The sequence below is a fragment of the Hoplias malabaricus genome, chromosome 8 (genome assembly GCF_029633855.1).
Source record: "Hoplias malabaricus isolate fHopMal1 chromosome 8, fHopMal1.hap1, whole genome shotgun sequence".
Taxonomy (NCBI): Eukaryota; Metazoa; Chordata; class Actinopteri; order Characiformes; family Erythrinidae; genus Hoplias; species Hoplias malabaricus.
The window spans coordinates 39,169,987-39,194,553 of NC_089807.1; the positions used below are offsets into that span (position 1 = coordinate 39,169,987).

At 44.2% G+C, this 24,567-nt stretch overlaps 1 protein-coding gene across 1 annotated transcript; it reads left to right on the forward strand.

The window, feature by feature from the left end:
* The first annotated feature begins 352 nt into the window (after nucleotides 1-352).
* Nucleotides 353-24,337, forward strand: aimp1a (aminoacyl tRNA synthetase complex interacting multifunctional protein 1a). Its single transcript, XM_066679413.1, has 7 exons — nucleotides 353-433; nucleotides 7,951-8,084; nucleotides 8,257-8,370; nucleotides 11,278-11,433; nucleotides 16,682-16,887; nucleotides 20,254-20,422; nucleotides 23,983-24,337. Coding segments are annotated over exons 1-7 (948 nt in total). The 5' UTR covers nucleotides 353-431; the 3' UTR covers nucleotides 24,150-24,337.
* The last annotated feature ends 230 nt before the right edge of the window (nucleotides 24,338-24,567 follow it).

Sequence of the window (24,567 nt, forward strand, 5' to 3'; positions counted from 1 at the left end):
AACATTTACCCCTGCCAATATTGTATTGTTTACCTAGTTTTAAATTATTATTTAAAATAGGTAAACAATACAAAATTAGCATTTTCCCTTAAATATCTATCAAACTATGCATATGAATATGAAACATAATACATTATTTTTATAATTATATTTGACATGTAAGATGATGATGAAGAAAGAGGGACAAGACAAAATGTCGTTTTGAGGGGAAAAACGTTATTTTCATTTTGAAAAATATTTTGAAATTATTTAATAACACCTGCGTTTTTATTATGACATATAGTAATATATATGTTATTACTAATACAACAAAATGAAAATTATGTAGACGGACGTGTCGCTATAACCCACGTGACCAGTACGCCATCACCCGGCGCTCCCTCCGTGCCCTCGCCTCCTCCGAGAGCGTGTTGTCCCCGGAGCCGCTGTTCATGTGAGTGATTCTGTGTCTGTGACTTTAAACAACTTTATATCGCGTGTTTAATCTTATTGGACTGTTTATATGAGGTCGTATTCCATAGCGCTAACGCTTGAATCAGCACTGTGTTCCTTGCTGCTCTGGTTCCTCGGATTTATCTGAGCGATCTCCACTGGGAATTCAAAGATCCGTCTCAAGCTTTGTCTGTAATAAACCTCTTTAGTACTATTTTGGACCGTCAGCACGCGGCTTAAATGCCCACGGTCCGCGTTTCACTTTCACTTTGTTTTCAGAATAAACAAACACAAGTCGTACACATCTTCCATTCCACCTTAAATACAACTGAAGTTACTCTGGCTTCCGTAAGGGAATGAAGACTTTTATTATGTTTTATTATTACTTCAATCACATTTATATCAGTACCCTAATAACTACACTGTAGCATAATGACAGACTTAACTAGTGATATTGTTAATTACTATCAATGACCTTGGTTCCTTAAACACGGTTACGTTGTGACAACGTATTTTTTTTTGGTGCCCACAACGTTGTCTTTTTGGTTGTCACTACGTTGTCCCAATGTTGAAATGAAATTCCTCAGAGGGTTGTGACAACGTTGTGACAACCTCCCAGAAAGTTATCAAGACAACGTTGTCACAACCTTCTGAGGAATTTAATTTCAACGTTGCCACAACGTAATTGTGTTCGCTGTACAGCTGGTGTGACGTATAAAGAAATAAGAGACATTAGTTTTGAAGGAACAAGCGTGGTTTTATTAATCTCAGTGCCTTAGGAAATAAAAAAAATAAATAATTGTATAATTCCAGGATAATTCCACTATCAAGAGGAGACTGAAAATTATTAGTGTGACCATGTGCTTAATTTAGACTAGTAAAACATAAATACTAAATATTATATATATTTACTGTAAGTTTAGTCCACATCTGAACACTTGTTATCACCGATATCCAACAGCGATTTGCTTATTAACAAATAATAAATTATTTCTGAATTTACAGCCAATACAAATCAGATTGTTTTGGCTGCACCACTGTGAACCAAACCAGACAATCTACTTACATTTTAAATTGCTGAATTTTCTAATTCCAAACGGGTGAATTTTGCAGAATTTAGTCCACATCTGAACATATTTCAATCAGTTAAAAACAGATAATTATCTGTTGACACCAAGTCTGTAAAGCTGCTTTGTGACGACAGTTTTAAAGAAGTACTATATGAACATATTTTGAATAATTGATGGATATCCCCACTGAACAGTTCTCAACTTTGGGCTTATGTTTTATGGCAAAGCGAGAGATCCTGGTAAATAGTTTTTAAAAGAATAAGTGTGTTGTTAATAACTGATCATGGTTTATCCAGAAAAAGCGGCTTAGTGCATGTAGCATAATAGTGTAATATCCTGATAATAACCACCAAATCAATGTATTTATAAACATCAGTATTTACATTGTTTATATATATATCTATATCTATCTATATATTTGTATTTTATTCCTCCGAACCTCACTTATGTGCATACATAGGTTTATATACAAAAAAGCAGTTTGATTTTAATGGGTGCTTTCACTTTATAAGTACACAGGTTGGTTTTGTTACTGTGCCTTTAAGACCATTATTCAGATTAGCTGTTTTCTAATTGGCTGCAGTGTATTGTCTCTCTTTCCAAAAGCAATCTAGACAGAATCACTCTTAATGACTTTAAACAGCAGGTAGTGTCGCAGTCACACAGCTCCAGGGGCCTGGAGGTTGTGGGTTCGAGTCCCGCTCCGGGTGACTGTCTGTGAGGAGTGTGGTGTGTTCTCCCTGTGTCCGCGTGGGTTTCCTCCCACAGTCCAAAAACACATGTTGGTAGGTGGATTGGCGAGTGTCCGTAGGTGTGAGTGTGTGTGAAGGACTGGTGCCTCCTCCAGGGTGTATTCCTGCCTTGTGCCCAATGATTCCAGGTAGGCTCTGGACCCACCGTGACCCTGAACTGGATAAGGGTTACAGATAATGAATGAATGAATGTAGCTGTGATGTGACAGAGACATTGAAAGTGGACTGAAATATAATGTGTTTACTTTATTAAGTCTCTATTAAGTCACAATGTAGATTGAGTTTAAAGTGAGATTTGATTTGACTTTGTTGCTCCTTGCTTATAGTTGGAAGCACCCTCTCCTGTGTTTCATGTTGCTGCAGTGCTCATTATAACTTAGAATGCTCATTATAATAATAACCATCAAAACAGCAGATTTCTTATGAATACTATCAGTCAGCCATTGGATTTGGATCAGTGTTATAGCCAACTGAAAGACGTGTCTCAGGTTTCTGAGCATGTTGTGTGATTCTATATGGCATCGCTGAGTGTGGGTCATAACCCAGCACAGCTGAGCATTTGCCCCGCTCACAACCCCTCAGCTGATTAGCTGGTGAGATGAGCAGGGTGACTGAGGCTGAGACAATAGGTCCAGTTTATCACAGTCATATTGGGAGAGATGAGAAATTGCTTGACATTGGACAAAATGATTATCAGCAAATGTGTTTATAATCAACCCAAAGCTCATATATCTGTGCACTTGTAGTATACAGTCTATGACTCCTGTGCTAGAGGCTGTAGGACCCTTAGATTTCTGTCGGCTGCAGACCTCAGTCAAACAGTGGCTGAATATTAAATCCTTACAGTGTTTACTGGTGTCTAGTAACATTTGTCAATCCTAGATAATGATTGGCATACACGCAGTGGAGAAATATTTCATTAAATAGTAAAAAATGTAGATTGTTTTGCTATTCGGGCGGCACGGTGGTGCAGCAGGTAGTGTCACAGTCACACAGCTACAGGGACAGCTCCAGTGTTGTGTGTTCTCCCTGTGTCTGTGTGGGTTTCCTCCAGGTGACTGTCTGTGAGGAGTGTGTTGTGGGTTTCCTCCGGGTGACTGTCTGTGAGAAGTGTAGTGTGTTCTCCCTGTGTCTGTGTGGGTTTCCTCCAGGTGACTGTCTGTGAGGAGTGTACTGTGTTCTCCCTGTGTCTGTGTGGGTTTCCTCCGGGTGACTGCCTGTGAAGAGTGTGGTGTGTTCTCCCTGTGTCTGCGTGGGTTTCCTCTGGGTGACTGTCTGTGAGGAGTGTAGTGTGTTCTCCCTGTGTCTGTGTGGGTTTCCTCCGGGTGACTGTCTGTGAGGAGTGTACTGTGTTCTCCCTGTGTCTGTGTGGGTTTCCTCCGGGTGACTGCCTGTGAAGAGTGTGTTGTGTTCTCCCTGTGTCTGTGTGGGTTTCCTCCGGGTGACTGTGAGGAGTGTGGTGTGTTCTCTCTGTGTCTGCGTGGGTTTCCTCCGGGTGACTGTCTGTGAGGAGTGTACTGTGTTCTCCCTGTGTCTGCATGGGTTTCCTCCTGGTGACTGTCTGTGAGGAGTGTGGTGTGTTCTCCCTGTGTCTGCGTGGGTTTCCTCCTGGTGACTGTCTGTGAGGAGTGTGGTGTGTTCTCCCTGTGTCTGCGTGGGTTTCCTCCGGGTGCTCCAGTTTCCTCCCACAGTCCAAAAACACACGTTGGTAGGTGGATTGGCGACTCAAAAGTGTCCGTAGGTGTGAATGTGTGAATGTTTGTTGCCCTGTGAAGGACTGGCGCCCCCTTCAGGGTGTATTCCTGCCTTGCGCCCAATGATTCCAGGTAGGCTCTGGACCCACCGCGACCCTGAACTGGATAAGGGTTACAGATAATGAATGAATAAATTAATGTTTTGCTATTGCTTAATTCTAGCAGCAATTCCAATGAATACTAATATGCTTTTTCCATTGTTTGTTAATTGTCGTTATTAGAAGAAAGTTTTAAAACATAAAAATCCAAAATATTTAAAAAATAAATGGGAAAAAATAGAGTAGATCCCATAGGGCCCTAATTCTGTTTTTCAGAATCTGTATTGCTGCTTCTGCCTGATGTAAGTGCTCAAAAACTCTGCAGTGTTTGCGAATAAAACTGGTGATTCACCTTTCAAAGTTCTCCGTCAGCACTGCTGTGTCATAAGTCTGCACCTTCTCCTCTTTGATGACATATTTCACTGTAAAGCATCCATATCCCCAGTGCCAGCTGTACACCATACTGTTTTCATTGGGCTTGGCAGGCGAGCGTTTGATCCAGGGCCTTCATCGTGGCGACTGTAACTGGTCACAGCAGTTGTAGAGAGTGGCATGTTCTGTCGTGCCTCGATGGCTGTTCACACGATACCACCAAGTTGGTGGTAAAGGAAAGCCATGTTACTGATCTGAAACCTCACACAGCGCCCACAATCCACAAAGTTGCCCTCTTTCATATGCCCCAGTGGTTTCCACCACTCGAAGAACTCCAGAGGGACAATACGGAAAAACCATTTGGTCTGAATTCTTCGCTTTCAAACAGGGTCAGAGGGGCTCCCGTTGGCAATCCATGGTTGTAATTGCAATGAGTCTTGTTTTATTAAAACCATAACAAAAAATCAATGTTCCATTTCCATAATCCAGTAAAGGATAATGGCTTAGGCATTACCTCCAGAGCCCAAGTAAACAGTCATACTGCAACTGTCATTATTCACACAAAATGTTGTTTCGTCCTGCATCCAATCTAGCATTACCCTTCCCCACATACACGCACCCTGTACAGCTACTGTCTGCCAGATCAGCACAAGCTGTTCAGGCTCCTGTACCCCATGAGTTCCACTTTAGCGAAACGCAGCTCTGGTTAGAACATCTTCAAAGGCCAAGATGGCTTTTCTCAGACCCCGCCTGCCAAAGAGCCACACATGGCTTGGTTTCAGGTTTGCAGACGCTTGGCTGCGATAGCAGTCCTGCTAACTGTAATGTTGTGACTTTCCCGTTGGTCGAAGTGGGAGGAGGTGACCCCTGCAGGGCTTCGCAGCAGAGCCGAGAGGTTTGAGGTTTTTAGAGCCAGCAGCGAGAGGCTCCGGCGCAACCCCGAAGCCCGATTTCAGGGGTTATGCAAATGAAAACAGTGCTATCATGGCGCTCGTAAATTCTTCCACCGCAGGCCCAGTTAAATCGATTCAAGGGCTCCAAAAAAAAACCAAGAGACTTTGATCCGTGATATTATCAACTCCAGCTTTTCGTGTTTCTAATTTCCTCGTCCGAGTGACTTTGTTTTCATCCCTCGCCAGCTGTTGTTTTCCAGCACCACCCTGTACTATGTGTTAAGCCATTTTCTTCTCCTTTCCTGTGCTTTGTTAAAATGCCCTGATTCCTGTTTTTCTGGAGGTGAGTTCTAGCACAACATGTCATGTCCGCGTTGCTTCTAAGACGACCTCACGAGGTTTGACAAGCACCGTATTGTTCTGTGGTCCATTTGAAACTGAGAAGACTTTCAGAACCTCACATGTATTAGTGCTGTGTAGAGAGACGAGCCAGTGCTTTACTTTGTGTTTGTGTGACCAAAAAACAGAGGGAGGACAAGAGACTGCAGGAACCTGGTTTGTTTGTTTTTTTGTTAAAAAATGACAGTGGAAAGTAGTTTGAAAACGGCAAGTGAGAAGAATTGACTGGTCTCTAGGGCCGTGACGTATCGTATCATTTTTAAAACAATAAAACAAACATCAGTTTAGTCATAATAGTGGTTGTCTGACTTGTTTACATGATGATGTCATGCAGTTACACATAATATGGCATATGTTCTTTACAAGAATCGTTTCTGCAGCGGGACGTACGGTGGAAAGTGGCTCTGAGGTGGAGGAATTTGATGCTAAAAAAGGGCAGTGACTTCAGTCGTGTGGTGGTGGCTTAGTTACAAAATATCAGATGTACAATAAACTATGGTAAAATCGTTAGAAGAATATTCTGTATTTGTTTTGTTATTTACTGTGAAGCTTTGACGTACAAAGCTTTTTGTATAATTGTTTACGTTTGCTGGTTATATTCACAGACAAGATTTTAATGTTGTTTACAAAATGAGTAAATGTTTAGTTTTTTTTTGTCACTTCTTCTGAATGTTTGAAACAGTTACTGTTACATTACATAGTAAAATAAAGCTTTTAAATAAAACAATGTAATATTAATATATATACAATATATGTCATTTAATATAATTAGTGTTAAAATAACATTAATTTGTTTGCAATAGTGTGCTCTTGAAATTAGCAAAAATATTTCGTCATGTCACGAAGAATATCGTTAATGCCAAAACACCCGGAAATACTGTGATATTATTTTAAGGCCGTATCGCTCAATCGTTATGAGTTCCATGAAGGACAAAGTGCTGCAAAGGATGTGCATCCATTTGTCCTGTTTTGGGGATAATAAAAGTAAATACAGTGAAACCTCTACCTACAAACTTGATCCGTTCCGTGACCCGGTTCGTAAGTGGAAAAGTTCGTTTCTCGAGTCAATTTTTTCCAATTTAAAATAACAGAAAAGCATTTAATGCGTTCCAGCCCCCACCCGGAAGTCCCCCTTTTTGCACTGATATATGTTTACAACACTCTCAAATTAGTAAAAAAATACATGTAGCGTTACTGAAAATAAAAAATACAGTGGAAACAGTAATAAAAAAGAAATAATAAAGTTGTAAGTGGTTATACATCGCTACCTTGAAGACGTGACGACTGGCTGGAGGAGTAACACAGGCACTGGCTGTATGACGGGAGGGGGGTGGGGGTGTATGGGGGGTGGGGGCTGTATGGGGGGTGGGGGTGGAATAACGGAGAGTAGGCGGGTGAACGTGGGGAGACGAAGCGTAGATACGGCTTAACTTAGCACAAATTTCGATGTCTGCTATTTACACTAATGCTAAATTGCTAAAGCTACAATTTTCTAATCTTAAAAGCTCACTCAGGTCTGGGGGCGCTGGGAGACTCGTCTATTGGGGTCAGTGGCCATTTCCAGCCGCCGGCTCGGCGGAGCCTCGGGTTCGTTTCTAGAGTCATGGTTCGTTGGTGGAGGCAAAAAATATTCAAACGCCTGGTTCGTATCTTGGAAAGTTTGTTAGTAGAGGCGTTCGTTAGTAGAGGTTCCACTGTATAAATAAAAAAAAAGTATCCAAAAGTAGGAATAGACTTTTGGTTTCGACAGTTTAAGATGGTGATGTAAACATAGTAGATCATTTTAAACTATGCAACAGTTACCATCAAATATTCATTTTTAATAAAAAAACACGTTAAAGCTTATTTCAAAACCAAATATTTAAAATGCAACAATGGTACATTTTCCTTGGAGATGCACACAGCGTGTGTGTGTTATTTGGAGAGGAGCTGATCCAGTGTTTGGACAGCTGTGGTGTGCAGGTCATTACATGTAAAAGCCTCTCCATGGCGTAGGGGATGGGGACAAAACAATGAGCTTTGGCAACGTTTGAGTCTAGATGTCAAGTTGAAGAGCAGTTTAGTCTTTTGCCAAAACACCGCAGCTTTGCCTCACAGATTCTCTATGCTTGAATCACTACATATTCCCAAATGCGGCTCGAGTGTCTTCCAGGGTCTACCGAGTTTGCTTTTAAAGACGTCTTTACAAGTGACTAAGAGTTTCCGCTGAGTTTGATCTGCGACGTTGGCTTGTTTTTCAGGCTCCTGGTGCACTCCTTCTTCAAGATGTCAGGCCACACACCCACACTCGCGAGACTGGAGCAGAGGGCAGCAGAGGCTGACCAGATCATCGAGTACCTCAAGCAGCAGGTCCAGCTGCTGAAGGAGAAAGCCAGTAAGTGTGGGGGTGTTGGCTGTCTGAGCCATATGCAAACGCATCGGCACGGCCCGGGGATACACGAAGCGTTACATCACAGCCGCAGCTTGAGTTGAAATTCACAAGCATGTGTCCCTCTTGCTGACACTGAGGGTTAATAACAGACTTTTCATGTTCCCACCACATGAAGTTGTGCAGGCCTCTATCAGAGAAGAGAAGAAGCTGATGGTGGAGAATGCCAAGCTGAAGAAGGATATCGAGGATCTGAAGAGGCAACTCCTTGAGAAGGAAAGGAGGAGAGGAGGTAGAGTATGATCCAGACTGGGTACAGTCTGTCCTTTCACATTCATGGCAGTTGCATCTAGAATATGTCCCTACAGCTGTAGGGAAATGAGATTGTGTTGTTGGTGGCGTAACAGTTCACAGATAAACAAAATGTACTGTACGTGAACCAGAACTTGCCAGAACGTAGGGTTCTGCTCATTCTCACCTTTACTTTGACGCTTACTTCAAAACTTTCCAACTATGATCCAAAAAAATAATACGATCCATGACTCAAAACCCATGATCTGATCGGAACCGAGTTTTGTGAGCTGTTACACCATTAGAAAGAACCAACTCTGGATCAGTAGAATGGGTGAGTCTATGGAGTAGACGTTTACGCCTCTGTTCTGCTTCGTACGGAATGATGTTACAAGCTCGTATTAGCTGTTCTTATATTAGTTACCTGCAACTCACATCTTATAAGCAAATGTACACAACAATTCAAGGATATTTTATAATCCCATCTATGTAAAAAAAAGAGATAATAATATAAATGATCTGTATTATTCAAACGATTTCCTCTGTTGTTTTGACAGATTGCAGTACACTAAAGGAAACATAGGTGGCGATTTAGAAGTTATTTCACTGCACCAAATGTAGATCACGTGTCACAAACATTCATTCGTTCATTATCTGTAACCCTTATCCAGTTCAGGGTCGCGGTGGGTCCAGAGCCTACCTGGAATCATTGGGCGCAAGGCAGGAATACACCCTGGAGGGGGCGCCAGTCCTTCACAGGGCAACACACACACACACACACACATTCACTCACACACTCACACCTACGGACACTTTTGAGTCGCCAATCCACCTACCGACGTGTGTTTTGGACTGTAGGAGGAAACCGGAGCTCCTGGAGGAAACCCACGCAGACACAGCGAGAACACACCACACTCCTCACAGACAGTCACCCGGAGGAAACCCACGCAGACACAGCGAGAACACACCACACTCCTCACAGACAGTCACCCGGAGGAAACCCACGCAGACACAGAGAGAACACACCACACTCCTCACAGACAGTCACCCGGAGCGGGAATCGAACCCACAACCTCCAGGCCCCTGGAGCTGTGGAAATGAAGTGTTTAACCTGTTCACAGGCCAGTGTGGTGTTGTTTATACACTAGAAGACGTATCAGCACAACATTAGCAGACAGTTCCATGGCTGAGCTTTTCTGCATTGATACTGAAGTGTTACAAAGACCGTCTCAAACAGGCAGATTCAGACAGCCAAAGGTTCTTACATCATAAAACTAAAGAACCAATCTCGTCAACAGGAATGGCGGGGCTTTCAAGTTGCGTTACACTTATTTCTAAGCCACTTTTAAAGTATTAAAATAAAAATAGATATTTTTTATCTTGGAAATAACTTTATAAACGAATTCTGACAATTGGAGACAAGACCAGAGGGGGACTTCAATGATGTGGCAGATGAACTGAGGACATAACAGATGAGTTAAACCCAATAAGTCTGTATGCCAATCAATTACAAATAATAGTAGCTGCAGCTGTACTCTGAAATGATGGGAAAATTCAGCTTCAGGAGAATCCCTGACACAGAGCTTAATAAACGGAGCCGGACGCCAGGATTGTGACTGACGCATCGAGCCGCTGGGACTCAAGGTCTCTGCAACGTATTAACACGAGAACGTACAGCCGTCCCATCACCAACACTTAAGTAATGCTTTCCAGAGTGTTGAGGTGGGAAATGTGGAGGACTAGTACGAATAGGCCATTTAACGTTCTCCAAAAAAGCTCACCTTTTCCCTTGTTATTGTTGGACGCCGTCATCGCGGAACGTGTCTAAATAACACTGGATTACACTTTTCCATTTTCTTCCTTCTCTTGGTGTTTGTTTTACATTTCTTTCCATCGGTTTGTAGGAGCGTAAACGCCTAATCAGAGATCAAGTGGAAATTTTAAAAGGCTTCATCAGATCAGGCGCTCTTTATTGCAGTGCTCTTTATTCGTCATTTCTAAGAAAGCAGACGAGTTGACTCACTGTAGACTTCCTCGAGCGGTGCCTGATTCAAATTCTCTCCAGCAAACGCCCGGTTAACGCATACCGCGAACACAAGCCTGTATTTAACTTCAATAAACATGGAATTATTGTAATTAACAAAGAATACAGCCTGCCCTACATCAGCAGTGTTTAGCATTCTCAGGAAGCCCTGACCCATGCAGCGCAATCAGACGGTTGCACAACAGTGGACTCTCTTGGTTTGGCCTATCTGTCTCAGCCGAAGGGATTGTTTTCCTCCCTCTTCCCCTCCTGTTCACATGGGGCCCTGTGGCCTATTCCCATTAAAGTCGTTTGGATTGGGGGCCCGGTCTTCCCACAGCATGTATAAATAACGTGTATAAATAATCTCTCCCTCTGTCATTTAGCTGAGTTATGCCTCTGAATTCCATTAAGCGCACAACAAAGATCCATCAAGTTACATTTTCATAATTCGTTGCCGAAGCGTTGGCGCCGGACCTGAAGCAGGGCCTCGTGGGTTGGTGGCGAAGTTTCAAGGCGTAATTAACTACGGTCTGTGACTAGAATCCAAAAGGTGCAGGTGCTGAACGTTGTGATTGCATTCGCACACCTTCCGCTTCTGCTCAGGGTTAGATCTAATTGCTTCTAAAGCAGGGGTCTGTGCCATGAATGACAATGGAGTTCCAGTCGGTTAGAAATTTTAGAAAAGAAATACAACCTCTGGAAACATCTGTAAACTTGCTTAATCCTCCGTTAAACAGGCCATTGGACTGCTTCTCTGTGTAAAACGATAGCTGCGATTTGTGACCTCAGGAATGATCATTTTATTGTGGATAGAATCTAGACAAAACCTTTGAGAGAGCAAGATTTGTGTGGTTCTAATAAAGATTGTGTGTGTGTTCACAGTGAGAGAGGTGGCCATGCCCTCAGCCGACTCCAGCGTTCAGTGTGTCTCCAAACCCTCCGCGCCAGAGCCTTCAGCACCGGCGGCCCCTGCCCCCACCACTAAAAGCCCCCCGGCCAGCAACGAGGCCAAGAAGAAGGTTAAAGCAGAGAAGAAAGGTGAGAATGGTGTCTTCAAACATTGTTTTATGACATTTTCATTCCACGTTTTTTTCAAAATTGAGTTATGAATTAGTATTTTTAATGAAAATCTAAATTATCATTGAAAGGGTTTGAGGGAATTTGATCCTAATTGAGCTGTAGCCAGTTTAGACCAATCAGAAGCACTCTTTTGCTATCCGTATCATGTCATCGTACTATCATACCATCGCAGTGTTTCCAAGCAGTGTGGTGGTATGTGTTAGTAACACAGCCGGAGGTGATGTAGGGTTAAGTGTCCTCACTAGAGGACTAGCTTTGGCGCAAGGTCTAAGCACCCCCCTGGATTTCCCAGAACTAGCTCCCTACTAGAGCTGCCTGAGCTCACCGACTGGGGATTATGCACCCTTCTGGAGCTCCCGGAGCTTGCAGTACAGAGTTGAATCACTCTCCAACTCAGCCTGACCCTAACGGAAGTAAGATACAGTGGAACCTCAGTTAGCGAACGCATAGGTTAGTGAACAAATTGGGTTACGACCAAAAATTTTAATACAAATTTGTACCGGTTAGAGAACAACATTTCGGGTTGCGTACAGATGGCATCAGCCCCGCGCGTCCGTTCATCTCAAACCAAGCATTATTCGCGCTCGAGACACAGTTGCGCTCGGTTCGTTATCGCGTTATCGTTCTGCTTCCTTCTGTGTTACTTCGTTTGTGATTTCAAGTGCTTTATTTAGCCCTCAATCATGGCTCCAAAGAAGGTTAAGAGTGATACTTGTAGCAGGGCACCTGTGGTAAAAAGGCAGCGACCAACAATTGAATTAAAAAAGGAAATTATTTCCAAGTTTGAACGGGGCATGTGTGTATCGGATATTGAGGCTGAATATGGCATGGGGAATTTGACTCTTTATGAACTGTATTATAACTGTTCTCTTTAAAAAAACATACCTATATAACCTTTAACACTTATATATTAGCGAGTCGACGGGGGCTGGGAACCAATTATTTCTATTTCCTTTAATTGTTATCGGAAAATTAATTTCGGATAGCGAACATTTCGGATTACAACCAACTTTGTGGAACGGATTGTCGTCGTTAACCGAGGTTCCACTGTACTTTGTCAAGCTTTTCAAGAAACCTTTGCGATTCATTTCCACGCCCCCAAAGTTCAAAGTTCAGTCCTAGAACTTGGTTTTATTTTCTGCTTCTTTTCGTAATTTACCTCCCGTTTGGATTTTTTGCCTGATCACCTCAGAAATATCTCCTGATACATAACTTGAGCTAAAAGGGGACATATTATGACAATTTCACTTGTTCATATTCATTTGTGGATCTGGAGCTCCTACAAAGCCATAACTGTGGAACAAGACCATCCGGTCAGTTACTGTCCGCTGCCTAAATCCAAAAAGATGGGCCGTTTAAACTTTCCTTCCCTTCTGGCGTCAAGTTCAGAGACTTTAGAGCTGTCCCACCCCCTTGTCAGAGTCTCTCCAATCACAGTGCTGGACCCATGTTTATGTGAGAGCACAAATATGAGGTTAAAAAGTGCAACATTAACACAACATGGGCAGAGAAATAAAAGTACTGAGTAAAACCAGTGAAAAGTAGAACAAAGAAAAAAAGAGAACTGAGCTAAAACGGGTAAAATTGCTTCTCACTGCTGTGCATCCGAGTGGCTCACTATCATTTAAAGAACAAGGCTGTTTAGACAGGTGGAAGACGCTGCTTTGGAGTTTGATCCTTGTGGTATTTTGATCAACGCATATCACGGATATTTCCATAAGACCCCAGAACTGTGTTCATTTGCTGAGCGGAGAATCTCTCTCCTTTCAATGGCCATTCTGATGACGTCACATACATGAAGGATGGATTCTTTCGACTGTGGAGTAGGAGCTATCCACTATTAACCAATAGAAAGCTCATTATTCATTGCGCTTAGAGCATCCTGGGATCTTCACAGAGCGACGGTAGTGTAGGCCGGAGGTGTTGACAAAAGCTGAAACCGCAAGCCGATTGTTTGTGTCACGTCAGCGCTTCTCAGCGTGGGGTCTCAAAAAAAACTCAAAGCAGGACTTCCACAGATAACCATGCGTTCAAGATGGTGTTGATTTTCTGACTGCACTTTGTAACAGAGCTGTCGACCCCAATCCACAGATGAGTGTTTAGTGTGAAGATAATTCTCAACATAAATCACACATTTCCAGGACCCATCTGTTCAAATGACCCACCCCAATGCAGATCGCAAACAAACTCCGCGTTATTTATGAAAGGCTAGTTTGGAAGACAAATGACCCGATGGATGGTTCTTGTCTGTCTGTGTGCGTGAGTGTGTTTGTGAAGCTGGAATTCCACTGATCCAGATGCTAAACACTGGGCTATAAATATCCAGTATGCCTCCATTCCGTCAGCGCTGATGAATATGATGTTGGGTTGAACACGACGGTCTGACTCACACCTGTAGAGAACACCGCAGGCACCCATTTGCCACATAAAGCTTATTATATCATCGGTGATAGAGCTGTCCCTCCTGCTAACAATGCACAACAACAACTGGGCTTTGTTAGAGTGAATCTCACTACATTTAAAAAAAGTATTTCATAAATAATCAGATAAATCATAAATGATAGCTGAGGTAAAGTGATGGAACTATACTTTTACAGGGGGTGGGTAAAGTTGCTGTATTAGTTGTTATTATAAATGATGTCATATAACACGGTGGCTCAACAGTTGCAGGGCCTTGGGGTCCTAGGTTCTATCCCTGCCTCTGGTCACCATCTGTAAGGAGGGTGCTGTGTTCCCCCTACACCCACCGCAGGTGGACTGGCTGTGTCAAACTGTCCATGGGTGTGTGTGTGTGTGACTAGGTGGGTGTTTTATAATCTGAGATGGACTGGTAGGCTCCACCCTGATCAGGATGAATCAGTTACAGAAGATGGATGAATAAATGGATTGGATGTATTGCACAAATCTGTAAAATAAGTCATAACATTTATATTTGTGGTGTATTTTAATACGGGACTACTTTTTGTATATGTTTCAACTAGTGCGGGGCGATATGAGCGCGAATCAATATCACGATTAATCGTTCATTTTACCACGGTTACGATTAATAAACGTTTATTTTGTTTTTGTATTTTTGACTCGTAGTTCAGTGACGAGGCTTGTGCTGTAAATATGCTCCAGTTTTAAAGCTGGATTATTTTTCTACTGTCACTGGGAGCCTGTTCCTCGCTTGTTTTCTGAGCACTGTTTATATTTGGTGTGTGATTGTGCTTTGGTCGCGGAAACTGTTTTTTCTCAGCGTTTACATTTGACTTCTTTTTGTTCAGTGTCTTCTTAATTAAAGTCAAAACACAGCACGTCCAAACCACAGACGCTGTGTCGCTTGGTCGTCTTAGGTTCTCCACCATGTTGCACGTGACTACAGCCTGGTAACATGGTTTTAAAAGGGCAGTACCTGAACACACAGTGGGGACATAACAGAATAAATATAATCGATATAGACAAGTTTATGTCGATTAGACGTTCTGAATGTTGATTTCGATTAATTTTTGATTAATTGCCTAGCCCTGTGTTATTGTGTTATTCTCTCTTGTGGACGTTGGGGTGTGTGTGTGTGTATGTGTGTATATATATATATATATATATATATATATATATATATATATATATATACAGTAATCCCTCGTTTTTCGTGGGGGATGCGTTCCAAGACCACCCACAAAAAACGAATTTCCGCGAAGTAGAGGAAACATATTTTGTTATGTATTTAACGAGTATTTGGACTTTTAAAACCCTCCCTGTTGCTGTTAACAACCCGCCCTTTGCATTAAACAGTCATTTTATAATGTTTTTCAGCTGGAACTACATGTGATATCCTACCAGTTTCTTTAATAGAGTCATTCCTAAGCTGTGATTTAGCGTCAGTAAATTTCACTCGGATGTGGACATGAACAATACATGTACTGTACGTAAGAAATACTTGTAAATGATATATTTTGTCACCTACAGGTCTAGTCTAATACACGTAAATAAATAAAAAAAATAGTTTTAATTTACACACCATAAAAAATGATATTTTTATGTGATATAGCGGCCATAAGCCCCCCTTGAAAAAACCTGCGAAGTAGCGAGGGATTACTGTGGATATTGTTCAGGGATCTGTTAAAAGGGGACTGAAGACTTAAAGGCAGCTTTGTCCCCTGCCATGAGTCTGGGGTCTGGGGCTGGTGGAAAAATAATGTACTGTTCTGAGAGCTTGGAGTGATTAGAGCGAAGTGCAACGCCGTGGTTGTTGTTGTTGGTGATTTTGCTTTCGCTCTGGGGTGGGACGAGCGGTGGGATCAGGACCGAGACGATGGTGTCTGCATAGTTTCCATGTGTGAATCGTTGAATATATTGAGTAGTCTCGCGGGGCCATTGGAGTGCTGCTAAAAATAAGTTTGGTTGAAGCAAAGAGAGAGAGATTTTAAAAAGCCCCTAGTGTGTACTGCTGTAAAATCTAGAATATAAAGGCAGTGTCAGCTTAAATATTAATATCAATGCCTTGTAAATATTGCCACTTACTCAAATTTCACCCTCTTTAAGGAATCTGTTCAGTACAAGTGCACATTCATGGAGCCTACCAGTCTGTTTTTTGTGGGCTGCCTTCAAGTTCAAAAATGTGGTTAAAAATAACCTTTCTGATATTACTCCACCTCTAATGCCAGGTGTGGAGACTTTAGAACTTAACCACCCCTTCATATGAGTGTCTCCAATCACTGTACCAGACCTGTGTATTTATGTGACCACAAAGGTGAGGTCAAACTGCAAAAAAACAGACATGATTAGAGTGGAGAAATGAGAGAACCGAGCAAAAATGAGAACTGAGAAGGAGGAACATCCCCAGTAAATAAGGAACGTCCCTGGACGTTCAAAACAGGTCTAAAAGTAGTCTGTCCGTCAAGGACATATTTTAAACGTCAAGTGGTGACCAATCGATAACGTCAGTGGACGTCCAAAATACGTCTAATAGTCGTCTTTTCACCTTTCATTTTCAACCTTAAGAGAACGTTGATTAGACGGCAGTCATTACGTTATTTCAACGTTGAATCAATGGCTAATTGTTTACAGGGTTCGGTCATTTTTGATCACCTCTATTTTTAGGGCTAGTTTGAAAAATAGTTTCTGAAACCTTAGTCAATGTTTGCTTTCGGGAATTCTTTACATGTAGTATAAACATCTGTGAAATGTACAGTGATTGAGGTAGCCTCTTCCTCTCGGAACGCAGGTGAGAAGCAGGAGAAGAAGGCTGCAGCTCCACCTCAGGAAGACGCTAAGGTGGACGTTTCCCGGCTGGACCTGCGGGTGGGTTGCATCATCTCGGCCGAGAAGCACCCAGACGCAGACTCTTTGTACGTGGAGCAGGTGGATGTGGGTGAAGCAGCACCACGCACCGTGGTCAGCGGTCTCGTCAAGCACATCCCCATAGACCAGGTACTGAACTCTGCCTGGACAAACACTGACCCAGCACTGACCAAGGATACTCACTGATTTGTAGTGGCATGAGATAAGCTCTTTCTACAGGCAGGACTTAATGTGAGAATAGTTGTTTACATGTAATGATCAGAAGCCTACATAAGCTTCATCAAAATTCTTAAGCATAAAGTCTAGACCTGCCTTTTAGGAACATGGTTCCCTTTGTTTTCTTTTACTGTTTTTAGATTTAGTGTTGAGGGAATCTCCTCATACATGCACCCACAATTGAGCGCCTCTTATAGCTCTTTTTCACCAACGAGGAACCGGTTCAGTTCCCCATCACAAACCTAATTTGGAACCGTTCAGTACATTCCCATCAAAAGAAATGTGTCTGTGTGGGTTTCCCCCGGGTGACTGTCTGTGAGGAGTGTGGTGTGTTCTCCCTGTGTCTGCGTGGGTTTCCTCCGGGTGACTGTCTTTGAGGAGTGTGGTGTGTTCTCCCTGTGTCTGCGTGGGTTTCCTCCGGGTGACTGTCTGTGAGGAGTGTGGTGTGTTCTCCCTGTGTCTGCGTGGGTTTCCTCTGGGTGACTGTCTGTGAGGAGTATGGTGTGTTCTCCCTGTGTCTGCGTGGGTTTCCTCCGGGTGACTGTCTGTGAGGAGTGTGGTGTGTTCTCTCTGTGTCTGCGTGGGTTTCCTCCGGGTGACTGTCTGTGAGGAGTGTGGTGTGTTCTCCCTGTGTCTGTGTGAGTTTCCTCCGGGTGACTGTCTGTGAGGAGTGTGGTGTGTTCTCCCTGTGTCTGAGTGGGTTTCCTCCGGGTGACTGTCTGTGAGGAGTATGGTGTGTTCTCCCTGTGTCTGCATGGGTTTCCTCCGGGTGACTGTCTGTGAGGAGTATGGTGTGTTCTCCCTGTGTCTGCGTGGGTTTCCTCCGGGTGACTGTCTGTGAGGAGTGTGGTGTGTTCTCTCTGTGTCTGCGTGGGTTTCCTCCGGGTGACTGTCTGTGAGGAGTGTGGTGTGTTCTCCCTGTGTCTGCATGGGTTTCCTCCAGGTGACTCTCTGTGAGGAGTGTGGTGTGTTCTCCCTGTGTCTGCGTGGATTTCCTCTGGGTGCTCCGGTTTCCTCCCACGGTCCAAAAACACACGTTGGTAGGTGGATTGGCGACTCAAAAGTGTCCGTAGGTGTGAGTGTGTTGCCCTGTGAAGGACTGGCGCCCCCTCCAGGGTGTATTCCCGCCTTGCACCCAATGATTCTAGGTAGGCTCTGGACCCACCGCGACCCTGAACTGGATAAGGGTTACAGATAATGAATGAATGTTGTCATGTGAACATGTTATTAACTCATTAGTTTTGATGCCCCTCCTCTCTTTACATCAAAACACATGTAGTATTCAGCGGTTACCTACATAATTTGGGGAAATCTTGGACAGGTTTAGCTTCAGCATTCCACTGAAGCGGAAATTTGCCAAAAAAAAGTATTTTTCTAGTTTTCCAAACTATTGTTATAGGTGATGTAAACAGCTGAGAGGATTGAGGTGCGGGTGCTGAGGCGTTTGAGTCCCATGTTAGCACTGTTGATGTAGGAGTTAAACACACATTTGAACACAGTTATATTCCCCATAAAGCCATACATGGATGCCTCATTGCCTTTCTGTCTGGCTGACCTCTAGTGATCATGCAAACACCCCCCCCCCCAAAACCCCCTAAACTTGCTTTGAGAAGAAAGGCCTGCAAAATCTAACTTTAATCAATTTTTTTTCCTGCACAAAGCATTGATTCCACATCATTTTATTTGCAGATGTTTATTTTGGAGAACGATATGAAAATCATCGAGTGCTGCAATACATCATCACTGCAGGAGATGTTTGTTTTTCAGAAAAATGAATGCCGGGTTTTGATGCCGGAGTCAGGGGGCGCTAAACGTCCGAAAAGTTAGAGGGGGTTATTTCAGTTTTATTAGATGTAATAAACCTAATAAATGGTCTGTGCCACCGTGGTCTACTCTGCTGTCATGGTTCAGTCTGCTCTTATTCCACTAAGCTCTCAGTAATGTGTTTTGTGCCCTGGTCTACAGTGCCTCGAGTTTATGGTTTGTTTAAGGGACTAAGGGACTAGCAGTTGGACTGTAATCTTAATAACACTCATAAAACCTGTCTCCTTTATTTGCCTTAAGCTCTTTAGCTTTTCCTCTCAGTTCATTAAGAAGTTACCGTTCTATTGAATTATGTTTGAGAACAGAGATCCATTCTGCATTGTGCGCTTTGCTCAGTTCCTGACGTGCCATTTCTACAGCAATGACTGGACACAAGCTGGATTTGTTTTTGCTGCAGATATATTACATATAAACTACAGTTAAACTGATGAAGGTTGTTGAGAGAAGAACAAGGCTGCTTTTCCTAATGGGGCCTGAGCACAAAAATGATTCTTAAATGATTCTCATGATTATGATTCTTTTGGGAAAGGAGCTTTTGAACATTTATGTCGTCAGAGTAAAGCTTTATAAAACGATCACAAACACTATTATCAAATTGAAGTAGTATTATTCATTCATTATCTGTAACCCTTATCCAGTTCAGGGTCACGGTGGGTCCAGAGCCTACCTGGAATCACTGGGCGCAACACACACACATTCACTCACACAGTCACACCTACGGACACTTTTTGAGTCTCCAATCCACCTACCAACTTGTGTTTTTGGATCGTGGGAGGAAACCCACGCAGACACAGGGAGAACACACCACACTCTTCACAGACAGTCACCCGGAGGAAACCCACACAGACACAGGGAGAACACACCACACTCCTCACAGACAGTCACCTGGAGGAAACCCACGCAGACACAGGGAGAACACACCACACTCCTCACAGACAGTCACCCGGAGGAAACCCACACAGACACAGGGAGAACACATCACACTCTTCACAGACAGTCACCCGGAAGAAACCCGCGCAGACACAGGGAGAACACACCACACTCCTCACAGACAGTCACCCGGAGGAAACCCACGCGGACACAGAGAACACACCACACTCCGCGTGGGTTTCCTCCGGGACATCAGACGCCGTATACATACAGCAACACACCATGTGCAACATGCTGCTATATTAATGAAGCTTTTTACACCAGTCACACGGGTCTGTGTTTATGGAGAAACAGTATGAAAACAGTATGGGATTCAACAATCCAGTCCAATAAACATGTTAAACAGCTATGTTAAATATTGTAAACCCTGAACAATGTAATCATAGAAAAGTGCTTTCACCTGGTGACAGACGTGTGTTGTCTGATGTGAAATAACGAGAGTCACGCAGTAGTTCAGATGCTCTGCTTCAGGTGTGAAATGTGCATTAGACCTTAGTCTAATTTTTGTCTTTGTTGCGTCCACAGATGCAAAACCGCATGGCAGTGCTGCTGTGTAACCTGAAGCCAGCAAAGATGAGGGGTGTGGTGTCCCAGGCCATGGTCATGTGTGCCAGCTCTCCAGACAAGGTGGAAATCCTGGACCCACCCAGCGGGGCGGTGCCAGGGGAGAGGATCACTGTCCAGGGCTTTCCAGGTGAAACACCATTGGCTTGACTAGCTGACTAATTGATTAATAGTAGATAGCCTACTGTTGAGCACTTTTGCTGAAGACATGTGGACCGAGTGGTTCCTGACTTACTTCAGTCGTGTCCCAGGTTCTCATCACGGGAAGCATACCTCAAGACACTCTTTTCTTTTCACCCCTCACTGAAATCTCATCAGTATAACCGTAATTGACTAATTCAGTGCATAAACAAAGTGTGGGTGTCCCCCTGCCCTCCAGAGCAAATTACTCAGACAGACAGTCTAGAAACGGGCATCCTTGGCCAAAAACAACACCGATGGCACCCCAGGCCTTTGAAGGAGAGTAATCACGGAGGTAGTTCACTTCATGGCATAAATCCGGTGCTCTAATTACGGATAGTCTAAATGGTCTGTGGCTGCTAATTGAGCGACAGCCTAATCACGGAGATAGGATGGTGTTCTGTTTATCCAGCCATGGCCTGAGGGAGAAAAGTGGCCAGACACAGTCCTATGGCATATGAGTCAACAGTGAAAACTGTTTTATTGCTACAACTACAGATCAGGCAAAGAAGGCTTTGAAATTGGACTTAGTCTTGGCTCCAAAAAGGCGACTCCACCTTAGTCAGCGTAGTCCTGCTGCGTTCCTAGACCCGTTTTCGAAAAAACAATTTTAATAAGCAACATGAGGACAAAAAGCTGAAAGAGAAGCAGTGACAACGTGAGGGTGAGTCCTCTGTTGGTCTATAAAGCACAACTGTGTGTGGTTGATTTAAATACACAATAACCAAAGAGGGAGTTTCCCAGAGAGTCGGTTAGGTCTGGAGTGGGACTTCATCCCATGGCCTCCACCAAGCCCCTGTCACTTCAGCAGGGCTTTCATCTCCCTGCCTGCCCCTCTCCAACTCCTTGTTTTCCCCCAGCTGCTGCTTTTATGGGGGATCCCGAGCCAGCCAAAAGCAAGGCGTGTTTTTACGACTGGGATGGAAGCGGCGCTCAGGTTGAACCGAAGCGAGCAGTGCGCGCCACCTCTTTCCATCTGCTGTTCGGACCACAGGGTCGTTAAACAAGTCGACAATGAGGGCTGGGACCGTCAACAGGATGTTTACTGTAAAGAGTAATGGACACCAGGGTTTGTTTCATTCTCCGCTTTCCTCCTTGTTCTCTGCGTTTACGAGGTGTCATGTCAGAATATTGGAATGAAACAAAAACCAGGGCCCATCCAGAAGATCAGGAAAAGCAGACGGAGAAGAGAATGTGCTGAATGCACAGAGCTGCGTGTGCTCACGGTGGTTCCCACACTGTTTTGTTTTGTTTTCATTGTCTTTTTATTGACGTGAAAAGGTATCTCCCATACCCATCAAATACACCTTAGGTGATGCCAAAAACCCTCCCACCACCCACTAACCTTCAGAACTGCCTTTAGATAAAGAGTCCACGCTGATTTTAACGTGAGAAGTTTTCAGTCCTCCAGCAGGGCATTTCAGAATGAGTGGTCAAACCTAGTCACCTTCTCTCAAAGCCACTGTTGCCCTCACCATTCTCACCAGCGGTGTCTAACTGGCATCCTGACATCCGTCAGCTCCAGGAACAACGCACCGGCTCTTGTCAAAGGGTTTCTCATTAACACGCCCACCATTAACGGGTTTCTTTCAGTAACATCAAAATCCTTTTTCATTCATTCATTATCTGTAACCGCTTATCCAATTCAGGGTCGCGGTGGGTCCAGAGCCTACCTGGAATCATTGGGCGCAAGGCGGGAATACACCCTGGAGGGGGCGCCAGTCCTTCACAGGGCAACACAGACACACACACACATTCACTCACATCTACGGTCACTTTTGAGTCGCCAATCCACCTACCAACGTGTGTTTTTGGACGGTGGGAGGAAACCGGAGCACCCGGAGGAAACCCACGCAGACAAAGAGAGAACACACCACACTCCTCACAGACAGTCACCCGGAGGAAACCCACGCAGACACAGGGAGAACACACCACACTCCTCACAGACAGTCACCCGGAGGAAACCCACGCAGACACAGGGAGAACACACCACACTCCTCACAGACAGTCAACCGGAGGAAACCCAGGCAGACACAGGGAGAACACACCACACTCCTCACAGACAGTCACCCGGAGGAAACCCACGCAGACAAAGAGAGAACACACCACACTCCTCACAGACAGTCACCCGGAGGAAACCCACGCAGACACAGGGAGAACACACCACACTCCTCACAGACAGTCACCCGGAGGAAACCCACGCAGACACAGGGAGAACACACCACACTCCTCACAGACAGTCAACCGGAGGAAACCCAGGCAGACACAGGGAGAACACACCACACTCCTCACAGACAGTCACCCGGAGGAAACCCACGCAGACACAGGGAGAACACACCACACTCCTCACAGACAGTCACCCGGAGGAAACCCACGCAGACACAGGGAGAACACACCACACTCCTCACAGACAGTCACCCAGAGGAAACCCGCGCAGACACAGGGAGAACACACCACACTCCTCACAGACAGTCACCCGGAGGAAACCCACGCAGACACAGGGAGAACACACCACACTCCTCACAGACAGTCACCCGGAGGAAACCCACGCAGACACAGGGAGAACACACCACACTCCTCACAGACAGTCAACCGGAGGAAACCCAGGCAGACACAGGGAGAACACACCACACTCCTCACAGACAGTCACCCGGAGGAAACCCACGCAGACACAGGGAGAACACACCACACTCCTCACAGACAGTCACCCGGAGGAAACCCACGCAGGTCCCTGGAGCTGTGTGACTGCGACACTACCTGCTGCGAATGGACGGTGGCTTTATGTCACCACTTCTGATCGTACGCGTACTCGCTAACATTAATAACACTTCTAACATCTCTTAAATTCCTCAAGTAGCAGTGGTCAGTTTGTCATGCTGTGTTCACACACTGGAAAGGGCAGTGTTCATTTTGTAAATGGTGTGTACGGTGCCAGCCGCATCATCTTCCAGACGTTTCTTTCAGAGCTGGTGGCTCGAGGCTGAACTTGCATAGCACTGTTGTTGGAGCTGTTGGAATTTACTCCATGTTCTTTCACCACTTATTGGTGCTGAGTGGTGTGTTAAGATTGCGAAGCATGTCTGAGCTACTCATCAAAACAACATGTGTCTAATTGCTGCCATTCATGTTGACAGATCTTGGAAGGGAGTGGTATCGTTAAAGCTGGGTAACAAGCAAAGAAATGCCTTGTCATGTCATGTTCTGTAGTACAACCCTGTTTTCCCTCCGCCACATCAGTTTGACAGAGTCACACGTCGGGTCCTCTCGCAGATTTGCCCTGCATGCATTACACCAATACATCATGCCACCATTGGCTATCCATCTAACACAAGAAATCCTGATCTGGCGGTGGGAAAAAATTGATATTGTAACCAGATAATCCAGTTTTAGAGTTCGGTTTTGAATCATAACCTTTTGTTGGCAGGTTTTGTCTGGATTTCTGCTTGAACCAGAAGCGCCTGTTGTTCTACTAAAAGAACCATGCTTGTGTCTGTCTGCTCTTTGTTCCAGGTGAGCCTGACAAGGAGCTAAACCCCAAAAAGAAAGTCTGGGAGCAGGTGCAGCCGGACCTGCGCACTGACAACCAGTGTGTGGCCACCTACAAGGGGGCTGCCTTTGAGGTCGCTGGCAAAGGAGTTTGCAAAGCTCAGTCCATGACGAACAGCAGCATTAAATAAAACATGCCACATCCGAACCAGTGCTCAATAGCTTTATTCTGCCAGAGGAATCTGACCTAGAGTGACACCTGTTGCTCTTTCTAATGGCCCTGATAAAGGAGAAGAGAATGGTGAAGTGTTTGAACATTTTTAGGCTTGAGATTAAACTCCTCAATGTTACTGTGAAGAGAGGACGTGTAATAAAGGGTTTGAACATCAGTCTGTGTACGTCTGACTTTCTGGAGCAGCAGGTTACTGCGGATTAGATTTCGTAGAATTAAAACAGCAGTACTTACTAGGGGTGGGCTGATACAGCCCTAAAATTATATCACAATCTTTCAGGGTATTTTAGCGATAACTATACTGAAGACGATATGATAAAACACTGAAAAAATCATTCATTCATTCACCATATGTAAGTGCTTATCCAGTTCAGGGT

Excerpts from the sequence above, each read along its gene's own strand:
- aimp1a (XM_066679413.1), top strand. Across the intron at positions 11,434-16,681 it reads GGTTAAAGCAGAGAAGAAAG|GTGAGAAGCAGGAGAAGAAG; the intron begins GTGAGAATGGTG and ends CTCGGAACGCAG. Across the intron at positions 16,888-20,253 it reads AGCACATCCCCATAGACCAG|ATGCAAAACCGCATGGCAGT; the intron begins GTACTGAACTCT and ends TTGCGTCCACAG.